At 47.2% G+C, this 14,307-nt stretch overlaps 1 protein-coding gene across 1 annotated transcript in view; it reads left to right on the top strand.

Annotated features, from left to right (window-relative positions):
• Window positions 1-14,307, top strand: part of lrguk (leucine-rich repeats and guanylate kinase domain containing) — a 122,802-nt gene that overhangs the window by 100,409 nt on the left and 8,086 nt on the right. The window contains exon 8 of the mRNA XM_041203136.1: window positions 224-352. Coding sequence (XP_041059070.1) covers window positions 224-352 — 129 coding nt within the window. The remainder of the gene's footprint in view (window positions 1-223; window positions 353-14,307) is intronic.

The following is a 14,307-nucleotide window of genomic DNA, read 5'->3' as shown; positions in this document are numbered from 1 at the left end:
AATCAAACCACCAGCCAACCAGAAAAGCTTGGACAGACAAAATTGCATATTATTATTATGATTACAGATTGTTAATATAAAAGTAAACATGAAAGACTGTGCTGCAAGGTATCTGTCTTGACAGGAAAGAAGGTAAGGGAACAGATTTGAGTGATGAATATTTTGTGCCATATCTTAAGCAGTGAGGAAATTAATTTAGGGTTAATCAATTGTCTTACTGCAGGGTTCAAAACTTCTCCATCGTCACGAGCACTAGTTTTGAATCAAAACTCACGTCATACACGTCTCTTGTCCCGGTGGCCAGTATCACCAGTTATGAACAGAACTCCGGCAGTTTGTCTCAATCGACCAGGTATGCCTATTCCGATTTAATTTTGAGTTCTTTGTCGAGAGTAAGGGGTACATTTTATAAATTGCTTTCCAGTGCCAATTTTGTACTCTTCAAGGTAAAAGATGTAAATGTTAGGGACCAAAACACTCATCATTTTGGGAACCTCAAGCAGTCCGAGATCAGACATAGCACATTTAAATGAAGACAAAAGCATTGTCTCAATGTTGTCCTAAACAATGTCCCAATCTCAGAAGAGCATCCCATACTCCCCTCAGTGTTCCACTACCAACACCTGCCGTTATGTAACCTCACAAGTTTTGCCAGCTAGGGGCAGTTTGGCTTCATAGACCCATAATTAATAGAAACTGAATTTACATTTTCCAGATTCATTTCATGTAAGCAGCAGGGCATGTTTAGGCATGCGCCAGCACAAGCTGCACATGCGCACGCATGCACCCACATCCTTGTTGGATTTAATTAGACAAAATAAATGGCTGAGGAACATTTTTTTTAAAGAAACTCAGATACGAAGTTTGTATAAATCCTATTCTACCAGTTTGTAAAATTCATCCCATGTCTCTTGTTGGAAAATTACAAATTGATAAAATGTAAGAAAACACTTATGATTTCCCACACAGTCAATTCCTGATCTCATATGTGTCATCACAGAACAGACAAGGAGGATGGACATTCAGAGGGCTTCCCTAATGCACTTTTAAGCAGTATTAATAATGACCTAAAGAAACATACTGCCAACAGATGGTATCATGTGATGGTGTTGGCCTCCAGTTTTTAATGGCAATACTTCAAAGTTACGCAATGCACAGTCAGTGTCTCCTCTTACACATATGAGGTGAGAATTATTTTCCACACCTCGGAAAGATAAACTTGGAAATCACACTCAGCCTTCCTGCACGTAGATTTGATCAGCCCCCCAACATACCAATGACTGTCTCAAATTAGTAAATTTGTTTTCTTTTTCCCATGTCCAACTCAGTTTAGTCATAAACTAAAACTTCAGTGGCAAAAAGAAGGAAATTTGAGAAAATACCACAGGAGTGCACAGAGTCTGGAACGCTGAACATGCAGCACCAAAGTGTATAGAATACAGGTTTGATTGCTCCCACGGTGCCATGTTCCCTCTTCCCAGCTGTGTCATTTTGAGAGAGGCACCAATGAAGTGAGTGTCAACATCCTATCAGTCAATCCAGAACGATATTGGGTGAGGTGTGGAAGTGGCTCATTTGAAATTAGATAGATTTCATTTCCTCAGACACCCATATTGTTGGCCTTAGAAAATCATTTTTCTCTCCTGGCTTTTAAAATATTATTTCCTCCTCTTAACTGTGAACCTTGTGTGCTGCTCCTGACCAAGAAGCAGAAAACTGACTGCCTACAGAACAATGCAAGCCAATGCTTCACTTGAGTTGGCTGCTAATTGGATCGGAGTACAATATTGACTATTTTTGGAATACATGCCCACTTCTGAAAAGATGGCTGCGCCTCCAAATTTAACTCATTTTATCTTAATAGTATCGAAATGGTAATGTTACTGGATTAATAATTCAGAGGCCTGAACTTAATGCTCCAGAGAGGTGAGTTTAAAATCCCATCACAGCGGCTGGTGAAATTTAAATTCAATTAACTAATAAATCTTCAATAAAAAGCCAATCTCAGCAATATTGATCATGAAACTACAGGATTGTTATAATAAATCCATCTGGTTCACTAATGTACTTTGGGGAAGGAAAGCTGCTGTCCTTACCTGCCCTACATGTGACTCCAGACCCACAGCAAAGCAGTTGACTTTTACCTACTGTCAGAAATGGCCTAGCAAGCATATTTAGTTGTATCAGAAAAGTGGAATAAGAATAAAATCAGACAGATTACCTAGCATTTATTTAACATTGGAAACAACAAAAGCACACACTACCCACTCGACCTTGCAAGGTCCTCCTAGCTAACATTTGGGGACTTGTACTAAAATAGAGGGCACTGCCCCACAGGCTAGCCAAGCAACAGCCTTATATAGTCACACTCACCGAATCATAGCTTACAGCCAATGTCAAAGTCTCCTCCATCTTCATCCCTGGGTATGTCCTGTCCCAATGATAGGACAGACCTGCCGGAGATGGCGACTCAGTGATATAGTGTTGGGAGGAGGTGGCTCTGAGAGCTTCAAAATTGACTCCGGACCTCACAAAGTCTCATTGCAGTTGGTTAAACATGGACAAGGAAGCCTCTTGCTGATTACCACCTACCACCCTCCCTCAGCAGAGGAATCGGAACAACATAGAAAATAGGAGCAGGAATAGACCATATGGTGCCTTAATCTTACTCCGCCATTCAATACAATCTTAGATAATCTTCTGCCTCAACTCTGCTTCTCCACATGCTCCCTGGGTCCTTGATTGCCTGAGAGACCACAAACCTTTCTATCTCAGTCTTAAATATATTCAATGGTGGAGTATGCACAATGCTCTGGGATAGAAAATTCCAAAGATTCACAACACTCTGAGTGAAGAAATATCTCCTAATCTCAGCTCTAAATGATCAGCCCTTACCCTGGGACTGTGCCCCTGTTTTAGATTACCTAGCCTGGGGAAACCCCAGCCTGGCCCCGGCAATTTTCCCCGCCCTGCCCCCACTTACCTTGCATGCAGCTCCATTTGGGGACTGGGTACAGTCCCAGCAGTGGCCACCGCTCCATAGACTGCTGATGCATAAAAAGTTTTTTCCTCATGTTGCCCTTGCTTCTTTTGTCAATCGCTTTAAGTTGGTGTCCTCAGGGTCTTTATCCTTTGTCTTACCTAGACTGTTCAAATTCTTCATCATCTTGAATACCTCTATCAAATTACCTTTTAATCTTCTCTTCTCTGAGGGGAGCAACCCCAGCTTCTTCAATCTATCTGAATAACTGAATTTCCTCATCCCTGGACACATTCTCATGAATATTTTCTGCAGCCTTTCTAATGCCATCACATCTTCCTAAAGTGTGGTGCCCAAATCTGGACACAGTACTCCAGTTGAGGCTGAACCTGTGTTTTATACATGTTTATCATACATTCCTTTTTATTGTACATATTGCAACTCTTTGTAAAGCCCAGGATTCCATATGCTTTAATAACTGTGCTCTCAGTCTGCCCTGCCACCTTCAATGATGTGTGCACATATACCCCCAGGCCCCTCTGCTGCTTTAGCATTGTACCCTTTATTTTGTATCATCTCTCCTCATTGTTTCTACCAAAATGAAGCACTTCACGTTTCTCCATTAAATTTCATGTGCCATTCGTTCATCCATCCCACAGCCGTGTACATGCCCTTTTGAAGTTTATGACAAACCTCCTCACAATTCATAATACTTCCAAGGGCAGGATTTTTCACTGGCTGGGCGGTAGCTGCCCGACCTGCTGGAAAGTAAAATGACGCGTGAACGTCCCTATGCCATTGTGCACTCGCGCAGTATTTCGTTCAGCGAGCACGCCCGGGAGTCAGCAGCACGCCTGCTGACAATTAACAAGCCCATTAAGGCCATTAAGGTAATAATTAAATGGAAATTTTCATTGCCTGTCCAACCTTACGGTTGGCGGGCAGGCAAATCGGCCAGGTGGCCTTTGGATTTTTTATGAAAACTCATCCATGGGTGGGATGAGGTTTCCAACAGGAATTAAAACTACAATAAAAACGTTCGAATCTCATTTACAACATGTCACATGAGGGGAAATGTTTCTAACATTTTAAAATTTTTTCTGTGTTTTTAAAAATCTTCAGCTGTCTGGGGCAACTCTGTGCCTTAAGGGAGCTTTCCCTGTGCAAAATTCCATGCTCGCCCTCCTCCCATTGCCATCCTGGCAGCGTTCAGCATTGCAGCGCGTGATTCCCTGGCCAAGTAATTGCCAGCCAGCGTGAAATCGTGACTGGGGCCTGATCACAGGCGATGGTCGGTTCCACGACCGCTTCTGGGTCTGCCCACCGCTCCCGCCAGATGAGGTAAAAATCCAGCCCCAAGTTTTGTGTCATCCTCAAATGACCCAAGCCTAGGTCATTAATATATATCAAGAAAAACAGGGATCCTATGATTGACCCTTGGGGAAATCAACCATATGCTTTACTCCACTGCGAAAAATAACCAGTCACCACTACCCTCTGTTTATCCTTATAAAACATCTTTTAGAAGTCCAGGTGTGCTACATCTATTGATTCCCCTTTATCCACGCTGCTAGTTATTTCCTCGGAATGCTCTAATAAATTTGTCAAATAGGATTTCCCTTTAACAAAACCATGTTAACTTTGTCTGATCATACTATAGTCTTCTAAGTGCATTGTTAAATCTTACTTAATAATAGATTGCAACAGTGTGACATTTGCTATCTACCACTTTGCTATCTGTCACACTGCTGGGACCGTTCTAGAATCTAGGAAATTTTTGAAAATCATAACCAGTGCATCACTATCAATGCAGCTATCTCTTTTAGAACCCTAGGAGATAGGCCATCAGGTCCCTGGGATTTGTTGACTTTTAGTCCCTTAATTTCCTGCAATACCTTTTCTTTGCTAATATTAATTACTTTGGGCCATATCTTTCAACTAGCATTGGAAAGAGATGGCCTGCAGGAATTAGAAGAAGTAAATACATAATTACCTACCCTTGAAACTTAGGCTGGCACTTCCGTTTTGCGGAGCTGCCTGGAGCCTGCATCGAAAGATTCCTCGCAGGCCCCAGCCAACTGCAGCTCTGGCGGATTTGAGGAGGCCATGCCCCTTTTTAAATGGCACTTACTGCTGTAAAGCAGGTAAGTTTAAAGGGCCAGTGAAATTGATAGACCAGGGAAAAGGTAATTGCCTAACGTAAGTGGATAGGATTTGGGGGTTCAGAGGGCAGGGGTGGTGTGAGGTGGGAGATTCAGAGATCGGGTGGGGGAAATCAGAGGAGTGGGGGGTTCTGAGGTCGGTTGGGTAGAGGGTCGAAGGCTGGTGTGTGTGGGGCGTCGGAGGTGGGGGTCGGGTTGTGGGGGAGACCTGTTGGGAGGATTGGGGGTGTGGGGGAGTCCTGTGGGGTCACTCTGGGTCTTTACAATAGTTACCCAGACGTTAGAAGAGGTTTTATTTCTTCTAACTTTTTCTGAGTAACTATTGGTGTAACCCTGGCGGAACCATCTGAAGTTTGCGATTTAAACTGCATTTTTTAATGGTTGCCAAGGCAGGGCAATTGTCCAGAGGAAGTGTGCACTTTTGGGCAATTGCTGTGCAAACCTTATCTGGGAACATCTGAGAGGGATTCCCCAGCGCATCTTTGGGGTATCCCCCAAATACGACGCTGGGAGCTTGGTGGTTACGGCCCTTTGGGCTGAATTTTCCTGTTGGTGTGCGGGGGCAGGCCCTGCACATCCACGCGTAAAATGATCCACAGTGACGTCGGGCAAGCGTCCTGATGTGCGCCATCGCAATATTTCGTTGGACAGGCGCACGATGATATCCACTGCGCGCCTGCCATTAATTAACAGGCCACTTAAGGCCCTTAGCTCACCAATCGACGCCGATTTTTTGGCACCCGTGCAATCTTTGGGTCGGCACAATGGACAGGCGGGCAGGACACATTTGTATAAACCTCATCCACGGGCAGAATAAGAGGGCTCACGGGGGTCGCGAGTGTGCTCTGTCAAATATTGATTTTTCAAAGTTATTGAAACTTGCCTGTGCGATCTGCAATACTTCAAAATGCATACCAGCTGCTTTGTCTGGACTCAGGTCAGCGCTCTGCAGTGAAGAATCTTTTTTAGGCCTGCAGGTTTCAGGAAGCCTTCCTTAGCCTGAGAATGGGAGCTGAACTCTCCACTGGAGGCACCTCCTCTGAGGATGAAGGGAGGGCTGGAAGGGGGAGGTGGCCAGGAGTGCCCATTCAGCCTCACGTGCCGACCCGAAAATCGCATGGGTGCCGAAAAATCGGCGTCGATTGGTGAGCTAAGGGCCTTAAGTGGCCCGTTAATTAATGGCAGGCGCGCAGTGGATATCATCGTGTGTCTGTCCAACGAAATATTGCGATGGCACACATCAGGACGCTTGCCCGACGTCACTGTGGATCATTTTATGCGTGGACGTGCGGGGCCCGCCCCCCGCACACCAACAGGAAAATTCAGCCCAAAGGGCCGTAACCACCCAGCTCCCAGCGTCGTATTTGGAGATACCCCAAAGATGCGCTGGGGGATGGCGGTCATTCTCTAGCCCGTGGAGCCTGTGCTGGCCCTGCCTGGATGGGATCCACCAGTTCCACAGCTGGCATCTCCCCAGTCGTCGGATGCTACGGTCATTGGGAGAGGGACGGAGGAGCTGCCACCCTCATCTGGAGCACCCTGAAAAGTGCCCACAGAGACAACAGGCAGCTGCTGCACCGACATGAGGTCGGTTTGGACCTCCCTGCTCACCGTGGATGGATGGGCACCATGCTGGGAAACTTGATGCCCAGATCATCTCCCACACTGGCAATGACCAGCTGAGGTCAATGCCGATGTGAGGGCTTGCTGGTCAGAGCGCATCCCCAGGAAGCCCTGACAGGTCTCCTGGAGGAGCATCTCCATGAGAGCTGCCACTCTCTCAATGGAGTACGCGTGGCGCTCAGATATGTGGCTCATTGCTTCAGCGATCGTCCATGTAGACTCCTCCACCACAGAGATCAAGCTGAGCCCCCGCACACCAACAGGAAAATTCAGGCCAAAGGGCCGTAACCACCGAGTAGTTGAGTGGACTTATAAAACAGTACATTATTTATTACGTTGTATAAAGCCCTTATTATTGTAAAACCGTGTATCACCTGATTCACCATGAGTAGTGCTTTGCATGGTTTCTGTAAAATGTGTGTGCCCCTTTCTCATTCTAACCACAAACCTTCCCCAATATTTTCACCCTCTATGCACAGGTTGACAATTCATCCAACCCTTAAAGCAATTATTGCCAGTAAAGCCCATATGTATTTTCCATCAGCTGCACTTTGGCCTCACAGGCTGTGAACAAAGTCATCTTACAACACAATGGTACCTCCCTCTGGAAGCCTGCACAGCAAGTTGATAATCATTCATAAACGTTACTGAAAATCTTGAGTGGGCAGGGGGGCAGTTAGGCTGTGGAAGGCACAGTGAAGTGAAAAGCATATTCTTCTTTCATTTGAAGGGAATACTCTCCTTTCATTTTATTGAACCCTCTTGACACCTAACATCCCAAGAGCATTGCTTCTGCTGTCTCACACTCATCGTGGGTACAGGTTCTGCCTTCGGGAGACAATCCAAGTTTAGGAAGGATGATTAATTACACTGTAACGAGATGTCCTTGAAAGAAGCCACTTCAGATGTTCTGACACACCTCACAAGCCAGGGCTGAGAGATTTATAGCTTTTCACTGGCACAATTCCAAACAGCCGTAAATATTTTCATGCTATTTTAGGCAAGGGTTTTTGTTCTTCTCTACTTCAATTCTGACCTTTATGGATCCTTCTCTGTGGGAGTGCAAAGGATACTATGATAATATTTAACATTTCCCAACTTCTGATAACAGGTGAATATTTTCTCCAATAGCCTCCTTTGAAAGGAATTGGATTTTGTAGCTTCCAATGACACCAAGTCTGTTCTCAGGCACAATTCCATAGATACTATCACAAGTGCCTATTCTTCGTGTGTCGATCCTGGGAATGGGCTTTGGCTACCTATGTCACTTCAGTGGGCATCACAACCCAGTATGTGCCTATTCACAACAACAACACAACAGCTTACATTTATAAGACATAGTAAAAATGCCCCAAAGTGCTTCATATGTTCAGTTATCAAACCAAATTTGACACACATGAGATATTATGACAGGTGACAAAAAGCTTGGTTAAAGATATTTTCAAAGTGCCTTAACAGAGAATGAGGTGGAGAGGCAGAGGCCTTAATTTTCCAGCCCCTCACACCGGTGGGATCTTCCAGTCCTGCTGATGTGACTGAAGATGTCAATGGCTCGCTGGCCCCACCGCAGAGGGGGGAGGTGGGGCAGTGGAAAATTTCAGTCAGAGAGTTTTAGGGAATGAGTTCCAGAGCTTGGGGCAAGCAGCTGGAGGTAGGCCATCTATTTGTATTTTGAAATGTAACAGTACTGCATGTCCTATCTAGCTTGCTGTAGTCATGTGGCCTCTGCCATGGGGCAATCTCCCTCTTTGCTGCCATTTTAGACCAGTTCAATACAAACACTCACTGAGAAAGCACTGCTATCTTTGAACTTCAAACATGCTGTCAGAAGTGGAGATTTAAAGTAGAATTTTAAAACCCTGAAAATGCTGCAGAGGAGCCACAGCTCAGAAAGTCACAAAGAAATGTTCAAATCTGCTAAAAACTGCTGAAAAAGGGCAAGGAAAAGTGAACACAAATCGAAGGCTGCAAGTAAAATATTGGGTGAGTTCACATGGCTGCTGTAAACTTCCTCCTCCCAGCTCCTGTCGAAATGAAAGGCGATATGTGGAAGAACTGACAGTTTTGCCACCTGCAATGGCAAAACTACGAGATTGTAACAGATTTAATTAACAAGTCAGAGCTTGTTAAGAGTAGCCACACTTCTAACACTGCTGGGAAGAGACTGTTAGAAATTGTATTCTATCTGTTAGAATCATATCACTCAAGATTGAATTTTTCTTTTGCAAAATGGAAGGACATGGCATGATCTGGACATTTGGATGCTAATCTGGATTTCTTTTTAAAGAAGTTTCATAGATTCACCTTGGAACTGTCAGCAAGCAGGACTCTTCCAAAAAATCATTTGACCTTTATGGTACTTGAAGAAGATTTTGTTGTTTGTTTTGAACTGCAATCACTGTGATTTATGGAGAAAAACAAACTGCAAAGGAAGGCTGGTAACTTGCTGGAAATCACATGGGTGAGAAGGAAAAAAAATCTAAGTTGTGAACCTGCTTGTTTTGAAGGCAGCCTTGTGTGGAGCAAGCTGAGGAAGGAAAGCTACCCTAACTGGCTCCCTATCTTTACCTTGCCTAAGATTGTGTGTGGCTATCAACCTGTAGCCAAAAAACTCTCATCTGAATGTAACTAGTCTGCATTTGGACCTGCAAAGCTGAGACCGGTTGGCGGGAGCTTCCAGACATCCACCAGGAACACACAAGGGAACTCCAGGTTGACAGTGTCGGGATCCTGCGGATTGTATCCTTTATTTTGTAACACCCATCTTCCAAAGCCCATCTCTGCAGAGAGACTCTGTTTGTCCTTTGTCTGTGTGTGTGCTGGGTGAACTTATTTAGGAAGAGGTAGATAGTTATACTTCCCGACTACAATTGTGTGTTAACCAATACTTGAAATTTGTTAAAAGAAGTTTTGTTTTAACATAAATTAATTATTCTGAGTTTTTTGAAAGAATCCTGGTCAGAGTCTCTTTTCTGCTGGGTACTAGAAGTATAGTTACACAGTTGGCCATTTTGGCAAGAAAATTAAACATTTAAATTAATGGTACGGCCTGTGGAGTGGTGGGGTTTTATAATTCGTGCACTCCTCCCAACCTGGCCGTAATACACCCTATATATCCAAAGAACAAAGGAAACAGAGACTTTGAATGCCTTGAACGTACAGTTTGAACCCCGAGTGAACGTTACTTATGAATGCTACGTGTTCAGCACTAGAGCTCAAGGTAGAAATGATTCTCCCACCATGAGAGCTAATGGCAATTGTGGTTCTGCAGCTGAATGTAGACTGATATAAGCTAATTCAGTACAGATGAGGATCTGAATTTTCTGCTGATCGTGCGGGCACGAAATTGTGTGAGATGATGTCGACCGAGCATCCCAACATCATCCCACACTCACGCTATATTTCGGCCAGCGGACATGAGCAGGAGTTGGAGCTGCACCTTCCATCAATTAAAAGGCCACTTAAGGACATTAAAAAGGCAACTGACCAAGATTTTACAATGCCCATGCGATTTCGCGCTCATTGTACGGGCAAAGCGGGCATGCAGGCAGCCAACATTTTGCAAAACCTCATCCAAGGGTGGGATAAAAAGGGTATGCAGTATTGCCATTGTGAGTAGTGAGGAGTTTTGGAGATAGTTTGCTGCTGGTACTTGGCAGCTTCATCTCTATTTGGGGCTTCATTGTTAGCATTTCCAGGCTGTATGTGAGGACTCATTGGTGTCTCCAAGGACCCTTGAGGATTTTGACCATGTGGACCCTTCCAGGCATCAGACCCTGGTAATCTGTTAGCTTGGTAATGGGGATTGTGCTATCTGCTGGAGGCACCTCCTCTGAGGAGGAAGAGAGGGTCAGAAAGGAGAGGACCCCAGGTGTCCCTATGTCGCTTCCGGGGGAGCGACCTGTGGGAGGAGAGGCGCATGCACAAGGGGCGCAGGGCCAGCAAGTAGTCCAAGGTGGAAAGGGCTGCAGAAGACGCCACTGTCCTACTGCCAGGGTTTACAGGTGGCGATGCAGCTGCCTCATCATGTACGAGGTGCAATGCTGAAGGAGGCTCAGCCTCTCGAGGGAGACTGTGACCTCCATTTGTCATATGATTGGGCCTGAGATCACCTCTGACTGTGTAAGTGGACACCCCATACCAATGGCTCTGAAGTTCACAGTGGCCCTCAACCTCCATGCCTCCAGCTCTTTCCAGGGGTCAGTGGGGGATCTGTGTGGAGTGTCCCAATCAGCTGTCCACAATTGCGCCAAGCTGATGACAGAAGCTTTGTTCAGGTGGGTCATGACATTTATTCATTTCCGTACAGTCAGGCTGAGTGAGCCAGAGGGTTTGCAGCAATTGCTGGGCTCCCCTGTATCCAGGATGCAATCGACTGCACACGTGGCTATCAAGACTGCAGCGGGTCAGCTGGGTGCCTTTGTCAACAGGAAGGGATTCCACTCCATGAGCACGCAGATAGCTTGTGAGCACAAGACGCATATTCTGCAAGTCTGTGCAAGGTACCCTGGCAGCTTCCATGACGCTTACATCCTCAGACACTCCCAGGTACTGAGGCTCTTCAGTGCGCCAGCTTGGCTGGATGGATGGCTTCTGGGTGACAAGGGCTATCTGTTGAAAAGGCGGCTTATGACGCCTCTCCGCCACCCAAGAACAGAGGCAGAGCAACGTTATAATAGGAGTCATGCCTCCACAAGGGCGGAGACAGAGAGGAGCATAGGTCTTCTGAAGATGCATTTCTGAAGCCTGGACTGTTCAGGGGGAGCACTACAATACCCCCCTGAGCGGGTGTCACTGATAGTGGTTGCACACTGCGCTCTCCACGATCTGGCTCTGGCAAGGGAGAGACCCACTGGAGGAAGAGGATCTTGAGGTAGCTACACAGGCCACAGAGGATGAATCCAGTAGTGAATCAGAAGAGGAGCATGGTGAGGAGAATGCTGAGGGCATGGAGGCAGACCTCTGTAACCTTCACGGCGGCAGGGACACCAGGGATGTCTTGATCCAATGTTCCTTCAGCTAGGCTGCCAAAGATCCACTCCCACCTCATGCCAGGGCTGCCGCCTCCATCCAGGATGTCCGAAATGGCTCTGTCATGTGAATCCAAACTCCATTCTGTGCCTGTGCAATAAAGTTTAGAGCCACTTATGTCTAGCATTTCATACACCAAAAATACAAGGTGAAACATACTCAGGCCAGCACAACAAAAGCAAATTTAACATTGTCACATTCAAATTGCATTGACATGACCATTACTGGTGTTGATGTCCACACCAGTAGACATATAAACCAAACATAATTCAACAGAAGATCACCCATGACCTGTCCCTCTTGTGCTTATAGTGCCTTAAACTTAGGTTTATGAGTGCTGTGTCTTGGTGCCCCCCCAACCCCACCTCGCTGGTAGCAGCATTGGAGACAGTCTGCTGACTCTGGTGTCTTATTGGCCTTGATGACCTTGGCGGTTGTCCTCTGGTCACTGGAGCCTATGCTGGCCCCACCTGGGAGGGTGCGGCCACCCCCACGTCTGGCATCTCCCCAGTCATCACAGCCTCATCAGATGCAATGGTCACTGGAAGATGGGCGAAGAAGCTGCTGCTATCATCCGAAGTGCCCTGAGAGGAGCCGCAGAGATGACAAGCAGACTGTGCGCCAACGTGAAGTCACTCTGAACCTCCCTTTTGCCCTTGATGGACGGCATGTAGCTGGGATACTGGATGCCTCATCCATCTCTCACAGTGGCACTAACTACCTGAGGTCATTGCCTGTGTAAGGGCTTGCAGGTCCAAGCGCAAGCCCAGGAACTCCTGATTCTGTCCCTGGAGCTGCCTCCCAATGAGAGCAGCTACTCTCTCAATGGAGGAGGCAGTGCACTTGGCAATGAGGATCCACGCAGTGCTTATGCTCCGCATGGACTCTTCCACAACCGAGACCATGGCATGGATCTCCACCAGATCCTCCCTCACATCCTGCTGGACGTCCAGCATTTGCCTCCTAATGGATGACTCCAGAGGCTCATCATCTGCCTTCGACCCAGCATCATCCTGGTCACCAGCAGTCCTCCAACTGCCAGCGCCCTGGGCACTCTGCCTCCACCTGCACATCAAGCAAGTGTGAAGTGCCCTCACCAATGTGCACCGACAAGGTAGCTGATGATCTAACATCCACCGAGGTGTTGGTATATGCACTGGTGCCTGGTTCAGAATGCAGGTGTGATGTAGCCCAGCATCTGGCATCAGGGTGGCCTTTTGGGGTCCTGAGAATGAGTGTGTGCTGGCGAATGTCATTAGTCATCACTCTGTCACTGTACATGCCAGGCACCCTGGTGAGACAATGGAGATCTGCATCATAGTGCCATTGTCTTTCAATGATCAATGGGGACTCCAGGTTTGAGGCTCCCATCAATTAAGAGACTACACTAGAATGGTTGCACAACCCGAAACTCTCACCTTTGTTTGACAGCCCTGCCTCTCCATGATGTTTGTTTGACACCCCTGCCTCTCCGTGACCGGTTGTATGGGGAGTGTGACAGCTCTCCAGCTCCAGGATATTCTACTCAAACCTGGTCAGCAGCAACAGCAGCAGATTGGGTGGGCCTCTGCCTGTCTGTGACTTTCCAATTGACTATGGCTTGTCTTCTTCTGAAAGGACAAAGGAGCATTGATTAGTCCACCCTCTACCTGCAGCACCATTGCAACCAGCTGAGGAACAACTCACAGGACACATTTGACTCGTGGCCCTTGAGCCGCAAGGCACTCTGTCCAAGCTGCCAGGGGTCTCCCCCTTGGCCAGCTCTGGAGTCATTGACAGTTGACACTCAGACTCTAATACCCTTGAGTTCCACGGAGGGGGGACAGCCAGTCCTTAACACTTCATCATGCTGATCCATGCCAACATGTACTCACCCTTCCCGAGCACAGCAGGTCATTAAACCTCTTGGGGCACTGCACCCATGTGCGCCACAGTGGCATGGCTGCTGCCCTGGGCTGCCACCTCCTCTCTGGTTTTCTTTGTCCGGTGTAGTGGCCTCCTCCTTCTGTCCCTTGGTACAAGGGTGTCCCTCCTGGCAGCCACCTAATTCAGGAGCACGGCGAGGCACTCTTCTGAAAACCGGGGTGGGGGCGTGGAACATAGTGCCCACCCAACCTGCTGCCCTCCCACATTGTGTCTCCAGCCTCTGCCGAGGTCATAAGTACCGTCTCTGCAGCGCAGACTGTATGCTTCTTCACCGACAGCCTTCAAGGGGCTGCCTGTGCCTTTTTTCAACTGGCCGCCAGATCGCCATTGGACCCGGCGCATGACACGCCCCGACCCCGCCTGGCCCTTCCCGACCATTGGGAAGCCACATGTCATGCTTGGCGGGCCTTAATTGGCCAGCCAGTGTGAAATTGCGGTCGTGGCCGATCGCGGTCGGGGGCCTGTTTGCTGGCCGCTCCCGGGCCCAACTTTCGCGCTCGCCCGCTGAGCTGAAAATTCAGGACTGGCTGATTAACCTTTGGATTTCTGAACTTTGTTGCTCAGCAACACACCCTCTACTGCATT

The sequence above is a fragment of the Carcharodon carcharias genome, chromosome 13 (genome assembly GCF_017639515.1).
Source record: "Carcharodon carcharias isolate sCarCar2 chromosome 13, sCarCar2.pri, whole genome shotgun sequence".
NCBI lineage: Eukaryota > Metazoa > Chordata > Chondrichthyes > Lamniformes > Lamnidae > Carcharodon > Carcharodon carcharias.
This window is presented reverse-complemented; position numbering and strand designations above follow the sequence as displayed.